Source organism: Lepidochelys kempii, chromosome 9 (genome assembly GCF_965140285.1).
Source record: "Lepidochelys kempii isolate rLepKem1 chromosome 9, rLepKem1.hap1, whole genome shotgun sequence".
Classification (NCBI taxonomy): domain Eukaryota; kingdom Metazoa; phylum Chordata; order Testudines; family Cheloniidae; genus Lepidochelys; species Lepidochelys kempii.
The window spans coordinates 48,882,084-48,897,543 of record NC_136388.1 but is presented as its reverse complement, the minus strand read 5'-3'; the positions used below and the strand labels follow the sequence as shown (position 1 = coordinate 48,897,543).

At 44.2% G+C, this 15,460-nt stretch overlaps 1 protein-coding gene across 4 annotated transcripts in view; it reads left to right on the top strand.

The window, feature by feature from the left end:
* Positions 1-15,460, top strand: part of PPP2R3A (protein phosphatase 2 regulatory subunit B''alpha) — a 148,161-nt gene that overhangs the window by 77,367 nt on the left and 55,334 nt on the right. For all 4 annotated transcript variants that reach the window (XM_073360239.1, XM_073360240.1, XM_073360237.1 and 1 more), the window contains 2 exons: positions 5,322-5,424; positions 7,686-7,760. In XM_073360239.1, the coding sequence (XP_073216340.1) occupies positions 5,322-5,424; positions 7,686-7,760 (178 nt within the window). The remainder of the gene's footprint in view (positions 1-5,321; positions 5,425-7,685; positions 7,761-15,460) is intronic.

Sequence of the window (15,460 nt, the reverse complement as noted above, 5' to 3'; positions counted from 1 at the left end):
TTGTCACTTTGGATGGGCTATCACCAGCAGGAGAGTGAATTTGTGTGGGGGGGTGGAGGGTGAGAAAACCTGGATTTGTGCTGGAAATGGCCCACCTGATGATCACTTTAGATAAGCTATTACCAGCAGGACAGTGGGGTGGGAGGAGGTATTTTTTCATATTCTCTGTGTATAAATAAAGTCTGCTGCAGTTTCCACGGCATGCATCCGATGAAGTGAGCTGTAGCTCACGAAAGCTCATGCTCAAATAAATTGGTTAGTCTCTAAGGTGCCACAAGTACTCCTTTTCTCCTGCTGGTAATAGCCCATCCAAAGTGACCACTTTCTTTAAAATGTGTATGATAATCAAGGTGGGCCATTTCCAGCACAAATCCAGGTTTTCTCACCCCCCCCACCTCCCTCCAAAAACCACACACACAAACTCACTCTCCTGCTGGTAATAGCTTATCCAAAGTGACCACTCTCCTCACAATGTGTATGAAAATCAAGGTGGGCCATTTCCAGCACAAATACAGGTTTTCTCCCCCCACCCACCCCCTTTTTTCAAAAAAACACACACACAAAAACTCACTCTCCAGTGCCTCTCTTTTTGGTGACAGATGCGTTTGCATATGCAGCCCAAAGCCTCCCTCTCTTTCTGCAGCAATCAAACTGCTCATTCATGTCTAATTTGCCGTTCACTGTCACAACAGCCTCTCCAGTGTTAAACTTGCAACTCTCATGGCAAAGCCCTATGTTAGTTTCCCTGTAGCTTTGGGTTCGAAAGTTGGTTTAGCCCGAAAATTGTCAGATTTACTCTGCAGCGCAGCAGCATGTTTCTGCAAACAGTGATTAAAACCCACTCTGTTTTAAGGTTATTGAAAGTTTGCCCGAACTTTTGCTTCAGTGTTTCGTTACTACTCCTAAAAATGATCTTCACATTAGATTTTCACACTGGTCTATGGAAAAGGCAACTTAAAGGGCAGAAATAACCAAAAATGTAGAGAGTTGTTAAAAACTGGGCATGATGCTCTGTCCGTTAAGCTGATGGAGGAAAAATATGGTGCCTGAGCATACTTTGTAACCTGTCCCTTAGCGGGCTGGGCCTCCGGTGCCTTGTCCACGGGGCTTGCATGCCGGGCCCACTGCTCTCGCTTCAGAGACACCCTAAGAACTCTCTGCTAGTAAACTTTACATAGCCAGTGCTAACACATTCCTCTAGGGGGGCCATTATATTAACCCCTATTTTCAGACATGGCACTTTAAGTATGTTGCATATTCTGTATTTGGTAATGGGTGATGTATTCGTGAGGAAATGCTTTATATTCCAGCATCTACTAAAGTTAAACATCTAAATCAGACCAGATTAGGTGCACCCCAGACTTATAGCAGAACTGGCTGAGGAGTGGGACCTTCTGGAAACCCACTGAACGTGAACTCCCAGTGCAGCATTATGGCTAAATGCTGTGCATTTGTTTATCTAACCATTTCCTACAATTTCATGTTTTCAAGCCTCTAATGCCTCAGTCCAGCAAGTACTTAAACGTGTCCATAACATGTGGGGAGTCCCAGTGAGTTGAATGAGACTATGCACATGCATGAAGCTACTCACAGGTGAAAATGCCCATAAGACTGAGTGCAAGTGTCTAATAACTAATTCTTATTCATGATGAGTAATCACTAGTAAATAACAAATAAATAATGTGTTTTAATTTTTGCAGTTCTTGAAAATTACTGAGTAATTTTTCTTTGAGTAACTTACTGTTTCCATCACAATAACTGGTGAAAGCTCTGGAGCCTGATACTTTCTACATTGTTTCTCAGTCCGTTACGATTATTTTTCAGTAAGGGCTTGGTGAAAGCCTGGGAAGGCCTCATTTTTGTGTGTGTGTTTCAGTTCAATAGACACCAGTTATTTGGATAAATGTGTTAATCTTGACTGACAAAATTATGCAGTAGGAAATAGCGAAGATTGGAATAACGTTCCACTCTTCCGAAGTACTCACTCTTCTGGGTCACAGACAGAAGATATCATCCTATAGAGGATATTTCCATTCAGTAAAGTACCACACCCTGCTAGCAATTTTTATAGTTGAAGCAGATTCCCCTCTACAGCCTCCCTCCCCAACCTTCTCCACTTCCCACACACACACTTGACAAAAGAAGCCATTGTTTGCCTCTTTGGGGTGATTTGTATGCTAGGGAATTTTGTCAGTAGAGTTTGGCAGCATCTTCAAATACGTCAGTCTTGGAAAAAGATTAAACTATCGGGGAGAAATTCTATTATGGCATCTCACTGGATCCATCTTTAATAGATGCTAAATGTTAAATTTTTTTTCTATGTTAAAAGTTAGATCAGAACTACATAAGAAATGGATATTAGCAATATATGACTTAATTTTAGTAAGACTTTTGACAGTCCCACATGACATTCTCATAAGCAGGGAAATGTGGTCTAGATGAAATTACTATAAGGTGAGTTCACAGCTGGTTGAAAGACCATACTCTCAGAGTAGTTATCAACTGTTCACTGTCAAAGTGAGAGGTGTATCTAATGGGGTCCCGCAGGGGTCAGTCCTGGGTCTGATGCCATTCAATATTTTCATTAATGACTTAGATAATGGAGTGGAGAGTATGCTTCTAAAATTTGCACATGATACTAATCATAAGGGTAGTTAAGCTCTGGAATAGGCTTCCAAGGGAGGTTGTGAAATCCCCATCATTGGAGGTTTTTAAAAACAGGGGTGGTTTAGGTTTACTTTACTCAGCGCAGGGGACTGAATTTGGTGACTTCTCGAGGTCCCTTCCAGCCCTACCTTTCAACGATTCTATGAATATTGATTTCTAAGGGCCAGTTCTGCCCCTCTTACACACACAGGGTGAAATTCTCCCTTTTGCAGACAACTAGCAAAAATCCTATTGTGCCACGTACTTCCTTAAACCCTCAAGGTAGGGCCTAAATGGGATTCAGGTGATATATAGGCCTTGCGCTTTTTCTTTGCAGAAAGGTGCATTTCACCCATTCAGAGTAAGAGAGGCAGAGTCATGTACTAAAAATGTAGTTTTCAGAAAATGAGAAGACCTGAATCTTTCCAATTGATAAGGAAAGCTAAAAGTATCAATGAAAAAAATTTGTGGCCAGTGGAGTTAAGGACAATAAGAATGAATTTTTAAAATTAAATCAGAAACAAATGCAATCATCCTAACAATGGTATAGGTCCAGTATTAGATGGGTATAGCAAAATTATCAATCATGGTGCAGAGAAGGTTCTTCAATAAATATTTCTGTTCTGCATTTGAAAAGCAGCTGGATGACTTAGTTTTGTCTTACACAGTTAATTAAATACTTTCTGTTCCAGCAGTAACTAGGCAGAATGTTAAACAGAAAACTGCTAAAGCCAAACATTTTTTTTAAAACTGCAGGACCAAATAACTTGCAACCAAGAGTTTTAAAAGCATTAGCCAAGCAGGAGATTATCAAGTGGCAGTAAAGAGGTGATATTACCACTGTAAATGGCATTAGTGAGGCTATTACTGAATACTGTGACCAGGTCTGATATCAACACTTCAAAAAACTGGAAGGTTTAGGAAAGAGCTGCAAGAATGGTATGCAGTCTGGAAAACATGCCTTGTATAGAAAGAGATGAGGGAAACTCAATTCTAGATTAGTTTATCCTAGAGAAGATTAAGAATTGACTTGATCATGGTCTGTAAGTACCTACACAGAGAAAAGATTCCTGATAGTATAGAGTTCTCTAACCTAGCAGACAAAAGCATAATAAGATCCAGTGGCTGGTAGCTGAAGCCAGGCAAATTCAAATTAGAAATAATAATAATTAATTAACCACTGGAACAACTGACCTATAGTTTTCCACCTCTTTAAGTGTTTTAAGGCAAGCCTGGATGTCCCTTTCTAGGAAATCTGCTCTAGCTCAACCAGAAGTTCTAGGCTTGATGCAGGAATCGCTGGGTGAAATTCTCTGGTCTGTTACGCAAGAGGTCAGATGCTATGATCCTAATGATACCATCTGGCCTTAACACCTGTGGCTCAATAAAATGGGAACGCTGGTCTAAGATACCTTCGTGTGGGAAGAGTAAAGAGAACAAAACTCTACATTTTTAGCAAATAAGCACAGAGATTATTTTCTTCAAGTCTCAGAATTTAAATAAACATTTGATGTAAACATTTGACACACTGCACTGCGTAGGTCGGCAAGTAACTGTAATGATGATTCCCTACCATGAACAGCAGAACACAGTGATAAGAAGTACCATAACCATTGCCTTCAGAGGGCTTTTTCTTCTTCTTCAAGGCAGTCGTTGCTATTTGACAGTTGTCACAGTTATGGAGCTAGCTATGCCAGTGCCCCCCTCAGGCGCGTGACCTCTTTCCCCTTAGCTGTCTCAAGGTGGAATCTTGTGATTCTTCCACTCTTTGGCCAGACCCTGAGCACACGGCCTCATGTACCAATTACTTGTAACCCTGCAGGGCCGACTGGGTTCAGACGCCTTCGTTTTCTCCCTTTGGGGTCCTGTGATTTTGACCAACAGCCTCCTTCAAACAAAGGTGTTTTATTTAGCAGTTGGAACAAACCATAAAACAAAAAAAGGATTTAAAAAATAACAGCCTACTTACGTTGTCTTATCTAATGTTACGCTGCCCTACAAGCCCAGTTAGATGCACTTTCCTCTTCAGCTGCAGACACAGAACACAGCCAACATACGTTCTGCTAGCCAGCCCAGATCCTGCTATGTATCTATGTGACTCTCTCTGACCCAACCTATTCAAACTGGCTTGGACACTTCCCCAGAGCATGGGCTAGTCCTATTAAGTTTACTGGCTCTTGGAATGTCTCTTAGTGACTCCCATTTATGTTGATAGGTGACTATTGGAAAGGTCACCTACTCTCTCTTTCCCTAGGTGGGCAAGCTGGCGCGGCTACCCAGACAGACCCTTAGGGTAAAATATCCATCCCCTTTTATGAGACAGTGACACCTTGGTGTTGATAGATCCAGACACCATATTAGCTGTCACCAAAGAGCACACCCGTATTTCTCACAGTAATATTAGGGAGAAGCAATATTCACCTCCTCCAAGAAACACTTGGCCGTTGTTTCAAGGTATCAAGGAAGAGAATAAGGTGTTACCCTTCTGATGTCAGGTGTGCATAACTTACATGGTCACAACTTTGCATAAATTGCATAACTTTGCATAACTTCTGGCTGAAATTTGGCACTTTAAATAAGGAGCCTAACAGTCAAACTGTGGCTTCTGATTGCTGTGTCCTCTGAGAGTATGAATTAGTTTGAGTAATTTATAACCTTATTTCTCTCTCTCATAGATTACTACAGAGCTGCCATGATGATGCAGCCAAATTTCTTTACCTTCTAGCAAAACCCAACTGCAACTACCTAGAGCAGGAGGATTTCATCCCACTACTTCAGGTACATAAACCTTGCTCAGCAGTACCTGGTTGGGTGAGCAGGGGGAAGGGTGTTGCTAATTTGGGATATTTGTTTGTAACTTCTTCAGTGTATGTAAAGGGCATACAGAGCTTTGAATGAGCTCTAGTTGGGGTGGAGCTTTTTAGACTTAAATTTAAAGAATAATGTAAGGGAGGTGCTTATTTTTGAAGGAGTTGAGCAGCGGCAGCTCCTGCTGAAGTAATTGAAAATTGTGCCCATTTATTGCAAAACTTTAACTTGACCCACAGTCTCCAGTTGGGGTAACCATTTGGAATTAACAGGTAACTAAACTGAATCCTCCCAGCTTCTCCATGTGGTTGTATCTGCAAATCTCAAACCTCAGGACAGGAGAACATACAAAGCACTGTGAGATCGCTAGATAGATATTAGACTAACGTATAAAACGTTTGCGCGTTAAGAGTGCAGTTAACAATTATTTAATTTACCTAATAACACTTCTTCCAGACTCAAATGCAATCTACCATTGAAATATTTGCAAAGAATTATTAAACTAAAGCATTGTATATGTCACCTCGCCTATTACATATTTATATTCCACTCTACAAAAAGTTTTTCTTTGTATTCAGCCTAAGTTATCCTTGTTTTAATTTCATCCCTTTGCTTTTTCTTTTACCCTTATGCACTATAAAAAACAAACATCCCTCTCCATTCTTGGTGTCTAGTTCCTTCAGATATTTGTGGCCGCGTATCATAGAATCATAGGCCTGGAAGGGACCTTGAGAGGTCATCTAGTCCAGTCCCCTGCTCTCATGGCAGGACTAAGTATTATCTAGACCATCACTGGCAGGAGTTTGTCTAACCTGCTCTTAAAAATCTCCAATGATGGAGATTCCACAACCTCCCTAAGCAATTTATTCATGTCCCTCCTTAGTCTTTGCTTGCTAAGCTCTATATGTACATAGCTCTTTTAATCTTCCTTTCATAAATTAGTCCCTCCAGCTCTTCTGATCATTGGCTCCTGCCCTTCTCTGAGCTCCTTCCAGTGTTAATACATTTCTGATATTGTGGTGCCCACTGTACACAACCATGGAGATGCCTTGAGGGTCAAGATTGGATCTCGGTGGTGGTGGTTGCCTTCCCACAAAAAAACCTGGTACCATTATGGGGTTGTGGATAAGAGTTTTGGGATGGATTTTTCTCACACTCCTTGGTGGCACTTTTCATATTTCCCCCCCAGGGCATGTTGCCTCTCCTGATTGACAACAGCTCCATTTTGCAGCTGCTAGTGCAATCTAAGAGCTGTATAATCTTTTTTGTGGATTCACAGATTCCAAGGCCAGAATTGGACCCCTGTGATCATCTAGTTTGACCTCCTGTGTAGCATAGGCTAGAGAATATCCCCAAAATAATTAAACATTTTAATGTTTCCTTGGCTGCCTGTCCGTCAGTCAGTGGCTATTCACCACCACTGGCCCTCAAGGAGACCATGTATATGCTCAGGGCCTCCCCAGAATCTTCTTATAGATGGAGCACAGCCATGATGCTTCCCCCTTGCCACTGGAGATGCTTGTAGTGCAGGCATGTAGTGCTTATGCAGCCATCCTGATGGAGGCTTCTTACATTCACAATATGAGCAGGTCTTCCACAGCCGGGAACATGTCACAGCCATGCAGCTCTGGCTGAATTCCATACCACTAGGCCAGGATTTGGCACTAAAAAATAACTATTCTGAGAGAAAGAGAAATTCCAAAATAGTCAAGTTAGTATGGAAAAGGTATGGACTGCAGCTATGTGTATCTTTGTGAAAGAAGATTTTAAAAAAGCAGCTTTTCTCCTGTTGTTGTATATTGCTCTGGAAAGACACAAAGGGCTGTTTTTAAAGTCTTTCAGAAGAACACTTATTTCTGATGTATCAGTATGACAAATATTAATATCTGCAAGGAATTAAAAGGGGATTTGGGGAGAAAAGAGTCATATGGTCCACGTAGCTAACATTTATTTCTCTATCAGTAAAAATGAGTTTTCATCTGCTCACTAATTCTTCCTTTGTTTTTCTGTCTTTAAGTAAATCAAAATGGCCCAGCAGGTGCGTATTGCCCAGAAAATGCCTGTTCTTTTTACAAGGTTCATTTTAAAATATTGTAATTTAGCTTTTTAAATGCTGCATTTGCAGTTTGGAAAGTGCCACAGAGCATCACTTTGTAAACTCAGTCATTTTTAAACTCTAATTGAAAGGGAAAAAAACTCTTGTTCCAGTTTCACTTGGTTTTGTCTTTCAGGATGTGGTTGAAACGCATCCTGGCCTGACATTCTTGAAGGATGCTCCAGAATTCCATTCCCGCTACATTACTACGGTAGGCTGACTCCAGGAGTCTCCACATAATCCTGACATTCTAAGTCCCTCTTGTTACACAATTTGTCACTATTCACGTGAGCAAGTGTTTTGAGTTATTTGGAAAAGTGTGTGTTTTACCCAGGCTAATAATGGTGAGCTATTTTATTGTACCATTTTGACATTTAATTGTGCTGCAAGTTGGATTTTTTTGGCGTCTCTCCTGACAATAGGCATCATGGTAGCCGTGGATTTCCCATAGCCACTAGATTTCCCATAATACAGATGGGCAGCTGACATACAGCAGGGATGATCTTGGGAAAGACTCCTGTTGATCTCTCTTAAGCAGATGTGGGCAAACTGTGGCCCGCGGGCCCATCCTGTCCAGCCCTTGAGTTCTCAGCTGGGGAGGCTAGCCCCCGGCCCCTCCCCTGCTGTCCCCCTGCCCCTGCGGCCACACCGGCAGTGCAGCTGGCTCCGACCAGGCAGCGTGGCTTCCAGTCCTGCCACTCTTGAGTGGCATGGTAAGTGGGGTAGGGAGGTTGGATAAGGGGCAGGAGGGGGGTCCAGGGGGCAGTTAGGGGACAGGGAGCAGGGAGCAATTGGACGGGGCAGAGGTTCTGGGGGGAGGGTGGTCAGGGGATGTGGAACAGGACGTTGGATACGCATGAGAGTCCTGGGGACCTGTCAGGGGGTGGGGGTGTGGATAGGTCGGGGCAGTCAGGGGACAGGGAGCAGGGAGGGTTGGATAGGGGAGGGACTACAAGGGGGTGGGATAGGGGATGGGGCACCAGGGTGGTGATTAGGGGCGGGGAATCCCAGGACGGGGCGGTCAGGGGACAAGGAGCAGGGGGGATTGGATGGTGGTGGGGTCCCCTGGGGGGGCAATTGGGGCGGGGCTCCCGGGAGGGGGCGGTCAGGGGACAAGGAGCAGTGGGGGTTGGATGGGTCGGGAGTTCTGAGAGGGGCAGTGAGGGGGCGGATGGGGCGGGGGGCCAGGCTGTATGGGGAGGCACAGCCTTCCCTTCCCGACCCTCCATAGAGTTTCGCAACCCCGATGTGGCCCTCAGGCCAAAAAGTTTGCCCACCCCTGGTCTTAAGGCTCATGAGCTAGAGGCTGCACTATTTCAGTGGTAAATGAATAACACAGACAAATGCCTATAATATCTGACATCATATCCGTCCTTGTTAATATAACCCTGTTCAGCATGTCCGCATTCCATACCCGTTCCAGCCCATTGCATTGTGTGGCTTCCAAACCTGTGCGGCGGCTGTACTATTGATTTATATTCACAAACAAAAAAATATCATTTAACATGAGTTAAGATTGCTCTCATCAATAAACTTAACCATAACAAACAGGAAATACAAAATTAAGGCTTAAAAGGTAGCAAAGTCAAGCGCTCTCAAGTTAAGAAATGCCAGAATAGCCATACAGTCTCTTTTCACTCCTCTGGTGGATATGCGTTATGATACAGTCTTTAATTGCACGCACAAGTAACTGCCTCTGAAAAGTTTGGTGTAAATGACTTGGCCAGCATCGCTTAAAAACTCGGTGGCTGAGGCAGGGATAGAATCCAAGGTCCCTATGTGATGCTGCACAAGCACTTACTCCAAATTTTTTGCAGGCGGTCACTTCTGCATCTACTTAAAGACTATATCATAATGCATAGGCGGAAGAGGTGCTGAATAGGCAACGTTCATTCTGGAATGTCCTAATTTGAGAGTGTTTGAATATTGCTACTTTTTAATCCTTAGCTTTGCATTTCCTATTTTTTTGTGGTTTAGTTTACTGATGTAAGCAATCTTAACTAACATTAAACAAAAGGTTTTTGTGTGTGCGAATTTCCTTAGTTTTTAATGATTTTCTATTTAAATAATAACATGCTTAATACATAAAGCATTTGTTGTGTTCAATGTATAGTTTATGGCCATTGTTATCTTTGTGAAGCTCCATATTTCACCACTCAGTGCCATGTTGACCGATATACTGAAAGTAATTAAACTGTAGGCAAACAAAACATGTTTCTATTTTAATGTAACTTCAATTTTACTTCAACTTATGATTCTACATGACATATTTTTAAAATTGTGTAACAGAAAACTGACCTGGGACTCACACATTTATAATTTCCCACTTTCTTTGTGAATATTTGCCTTTTGAACTCCTAGCCTCCAATTTGTAAGAAGCAGAGAATCTACAGGAGAGGATCTGTAATTATAAGGGACAGGTGCATAGGCATTCTGGCCTGCTGGTTACAGCGGAGCTGGGGTCCACACATCAGGATTGATATTTGTGAGCATGGATTGAAGGAATCGCTAAAGCAAGGGTCTCAAACTCAGTTTACCTTAGGGCCAGTGCCAGTCCTCAAATCCTCCCAGCGGGCCAATAATGTCACTGAAGCTGGTGTTCAGAAAAGAAAACATTTATATTGTATTTTTTATTTCGAATTTCTTAGAAATAATAAAACTGTCATACAACTTTATACAATTCTTTGCCTGCCAGAGAGTTTTTAATTTCAGAGCGGTAGGTGTGTTAGTCTGTATCAGCAAAAACAACAAGGAGTCCTTGTGGCACCTTAGAGACTAACACATTTATTTGGGCATAAGCTTTTGTGGGCTAAAACCCACTTCATCAGATGCATGGAGTGGAAAATACAGGTCTAAATACACAGCACATGAAAAGATGGGAGTTGCCTTACCAAGTGGGGGTCAGTGCTAATGAGCCAATTCAGTTAAGGTGGAAGTGGCGTATTCTCAACAGTTGACAAGAAGGGGTGAATACCAAGGGAGGGAAAAATCACTTTTGTAGTGCTAATGAGGCAAGTGCAATCAAGGTGGTTTAGTGTTTGCCAGACACCTGGCAATGCTTCAGTTCTGTCAGTTTGTTGATGTTTGGCCTCAGTGACTGAGCAGTTGAAACCTTCAGTATTGTAGCAAGGTGTGCATCAGATAGTTGTGTTTGGTATTTTGACTTGTTTATATTCATTGTGGAAAAAAGTGATGCTGCCTCCATGGCTGACTCTGCCCGGCAGCTAATGATGCTGCCTCTGTGGCTGACTCTGCCTGGAGACTAGTGATGATATCTCTGTCCCTCTCCTCCAGCCAATGGGAACTGCTGGGGGTGGCGCCTGCAGCAGACATTGCCGGCAGCGTGGCTGCATGCGTCTCTCCTTCGCGGGCCGCAGTGGGGAGGTTCTCAGGTCGCAGATGGCCCACAGGCCAGGACTTGAGACCCCTGTGCTACAGCCAGGTTCAATAAGCAAGAGTTGGGGTCAGAGGCCAGAGATCAGAGGTATGACCAGGCTGAAGGCAGGAGGACAAGAGTCAGGGTCAAACTCGGGCTGGGATTGGGGACCGGAGATCAAGGTCCAGAATTGCAGCACACCTGAAGTCTGTGTGGCTGCCCAGACAACTTCCTGGGGTGCCGTCCAGGGTTAAATAGGGTGGCTTGCCAGTCAGAGGGATGCAGGGTACTGTCATTCTGGATCTCTTGAGTGGTACTTCCTGTGGCACCTATTCTCCGGCATGTTGCTGGTGTCACCGTGGGAATGTCAGCTGCCCCAGGCTCTGCTGACCCGTGTTCTAATTCCGACATCGTTACAGTAATTTTGTGTCTTATTTTCATGTAACCCTTTCTCAGGAAAGAACAAACAATTCCCCTGTGAAAAGAAACAGTGTAACTTACCTGAAACCCAAAGGACTACTGCAGGAACTTGTCCAAACCCAGTCTGCTGTCTTTGCCGTTCCTCCTGGGACCCTGCTCTGGAATAAAGTTACGGTTGTCTGAGGTCAATGAATTATCAAAGGCATCTGTTGCCATGACAACCAAGGCACTAGTCACTGCCACACATATGCTAATGAACTAGAGGGCATGTGTGCTGAGTGTCTGATTATCTCTGATAACATAGTGTTACTGCTCAGGCAGCAGCCAGGAGCAGCAAATGCATGTTGTGTGGAAAATTCAAACTCTTCCGCTGTTCCGGTTACCCAACTTTCCAAAAAAAAACCCCAAACATATAAATGCAAAATACACATTGGAGATCATTCCACACACACATTAATTAGTAGCTGAAATTTGGTTCCAATTTCCCATGGCATGTTTGCCAAAAAGGGTTCAGAAGAAAGGTGAGACACTAAGGTACAGACCCTGTAAAACAGAAACTTGCGATACAACCTTAATATCTCACTACAAAATCATAACAATATGTGAAAGAATGCCCTTGACAACTTTTAAATATTCAGTTATTATAATTAACAACTCCCACAAGCAAGAGAAAAAAAGACTAACATTAAACCACACCACCCTCTCTGCTCTTCCCCCAAAATTCAGGGAAAGTAGATGAGCTTTGCAGTCAGTTTGGGTAATTTCAGACCAAGGTTAGGGGAGCAAAAACCAAAGTCTAGGAGCCTTCACAGAGAATGCCCTTGCCAGCTGCATCCTCTCTCCTTGGAGACTCTACATAGGGGCTCCAGTTCAGGCATTTCTGCTGACTGCAGCTGTGGCAGTGTGGCATGAGGAGAGCAGAGTGACCCAGGTAGGTTGGCCTCACATCATTTAGGGCTTCTTAGCTCAAAACCAACACCTTCAACTCCATTCACAAGCCAACTTGGGAGCTGGTGCAGAGAACACAGCACTGCTGTATTATGCTCATGGTGGGATGTTGTCACACACTTAGCCAACACTTGTGAACTTTGGGTCATAGACTCGGGTACTGTAAGGGGAATGAGACAGAAACAACTCAGGAGCATTAAAAATATAGGGAAAAGAGACATTCTTTTAAGCCTTGTAAAATGAAATAAATGTAAGTTACTGCAACTTCTTAACAATGCAACTCCCATTGTCAGGAGAAATCTTTGTCTAGGTTGAACAGAAATTTTTCCAGGCTGCTGTGGGCTTCTGCCTAAGTTAAGTTCCCAAGTTACGTAGCTGCCAAGTTTTAAGTTCCACAGTTGATATTATATGCAAATGAATTTGCATATTTGCAAATCATTTGCATGTGACCATAAACTCCAGCTTGTGGGCAACACACTATACCATGGGCAGCAGGATGTGGAACTGCATGAAACATGGTAGCTGTGACTGGGGTTAGGTGGGAGAGAGTCTGGGGAACTGCTAGGGTGCATGAGTGTCGGGGTGCTGGTAGGTGTCTATGGTGTGTAGATGTCTGGGTGTTGAGGGGGGTACTAGGGTGTCTGGGGTAGGCAGAGGCGTGAGTGCTGGAAGGTAGGGGGGCACTAGTGCTGAAGGGAGGCTGGGGGCCTGTTCTATATGGGTTCTTATACCACACTCCTCACCATAGTATATGAGCATTAAGCAAAGTGTCTTAACATCTGTCATGTGTAGTTTGTTTTCTCTCTCTCACCCTCCCCTCAGGGAGATCTGTTGTGCAGAGGAGGGTTTTGGTTTGGTAGGGTGTTTGTTTGTTTTTTGTTATGTCCATGCTGCTGGGTTTGTATTAGAGAAGGCAGGACAAAGGAGTGCTCCTTGCCCTTGGAGGGGCAAGTGGGGAAGTTTGGGATGGTCCTTACTCCCGTGGGAGAGTTCATCCCACAGTATGGGACTGGCCCCTGGGAAAGTCTGTCTTTGGCAGAGATGAGCTCTACCCATATGACACAAAAGGGTAAGGAGTGGAGTTGTTGATTAGTTTACATCCCAGATCACTAGACACTTTTAGGTACCCTGGGCCCAAGCTATGGAGTCCCTTGAAGATAAGGACTGAGACCTGGAAATTGACTCTATTCTTTGGGAAGCCGTTGTGGGGAGCAGAGAACAGGTTTGATGTGCTCTTAGTAGCCTGTGTTGTTGAGGAGACACACTGTAACGGGCCATACTAGTTGGAATTTCCTAAGTGCTGAAGGCCTCATGCCCAGGTATATCCCATTGCCATATGCCAGACGGGAAGTGATGAAGGCATGAGTAACTGAGGCCAGCTCTTTGTCCGCCAGGATGGGATGGAATCTCCTAGCCAACCGGAGCTAGTAGAAAGCGTTACTCATGCGTGCTGCCATGTGAGAGCTCAGCATCAGCAAGGGAACCAGGAGCACTCCTAGATCATGGACTGTATTGACCAGTTGTGGGTGTGACCCTTCAGCCAAAGGAAACTGCCCTACAGTTGCAAAGTCCTCCAAGTACTTTCCTCTGCCCAGCGGCATTCACTCTGCCTTGCTCGGGTTCAGCTTCAGCCAGCTGTTGTCCTTCGTGAGTTGATCTCATCCAGCCCAGGGCCAGGCTGGTGGCAGTGCTGTGGTGGCCCATGGTGATGAGCAGGTATCACAGAATCTCAGGGTTGGAAGGGACCTCAGGAGGTCATCTAGTCCAACCCCCTGCTCAAAGCAGGACCAATCCCCAACTAAATCATCCCAGCCAGGGCTTTGTCAAGCCTGACCTTAAAAACCTCTAAGGATGGAGATTCCACCACCTCCCTAGGTAACCCATTCCAGTGCTTTACCACCCTCCTAGGAAAAAGTTTTTCCTAATATCCAACCTAAACCTCTCCCACTGCAACTTGAGACCATTACTCCTTGTTCTGTCATCTCCTACCAGTGAGAACAGTCTAGATCCATCCTCTTTGGAACCCCCTTTCAGGTAGTTGAAAGCAGCTGTCAAATCCCCCCTCATTCTTCTCTTCTGCAGACTAAATAATCCCAGTTCCCTCAGCCTCTCCTCATAAATCATGTGCTCCAGTCCCCTAATCATTTTTGTTGCCCTCTGCTGGACTCTTTCCAATTTTTCCACATCCTTCTTGTAGCATGGGGCCCAAAACTGGACACAGAACTCCAGATGAGGCCTCACCAATGTCGAATAGAGGGGAAGGATCACGTCCCTCGATCTGCTGGCAAAGCTCCTACTTATACAGCCCAAAATGTCGTTAGCCTTCTTGGCAACAAGGGCACACTGTTGACTCATATCCAGCTTCTCGTCCACTGTAACCCGTAGGTCCTTTTGTGCAGAACTGCTGCTTAGCCACTCGGTCCCTAGTCTGTAGCCGTGCATGGGATTCTTCTGTCCTAAGTGCAGGACTCTGCACTTGTCCTTGTTGAGCCTCATCAGATTTCTTTTGACTCAATCCTCTAATTTGTCTAGGTCCCTCTGTATCCTATCCCTACCCTCCAACGTATCTACCACTCCTCCCAGTTTAGTGTCATCTGCAAACTTGCTGAGGGTGTAATCCACGCCATCCTTCAGATCATTAATGAAGATATTGAACAAAACCGGCCTCAGGACCAACCCTTGGGGCACTCCGCTTGATACCGGCTGCCAGCTAGACATGGAGCCATTGATCACTACCTGTTGAGCCCAATATTCTAGCCAGCTTTCTCTCCACCTTATAGTCAATTCATCCAGCCCATACTTCTTTAATTTTCTGGCAAGAATACTGTGGGAGACCATATCAAAAGCTTTGCTAAAGTTGAGGAATAACACGTCTACTGCTTTCCCTTCATCCACAGAGCCAGTTATCTTGTCATAGAAGGCAGTTAGCTTATTCAGGCATGACTTGCCCTTGGTGAATCCATGCTGACTGTTCCTGATCACTTTCCTATCCTCTCAGTGCTTCAGAATTGATTCCTTGAGGACCTGCTCCATGATTTTTCTAGGGACTGAAGTGAGGCTGACTGGCCTGTAGTTACCCAGATCCTCTTTCTTCCCTTTTTTTAAAGATGGGCACTACATTAGCCTTTTTCCACTCATCCACAAGTACTTTATATGACTCCATTCCC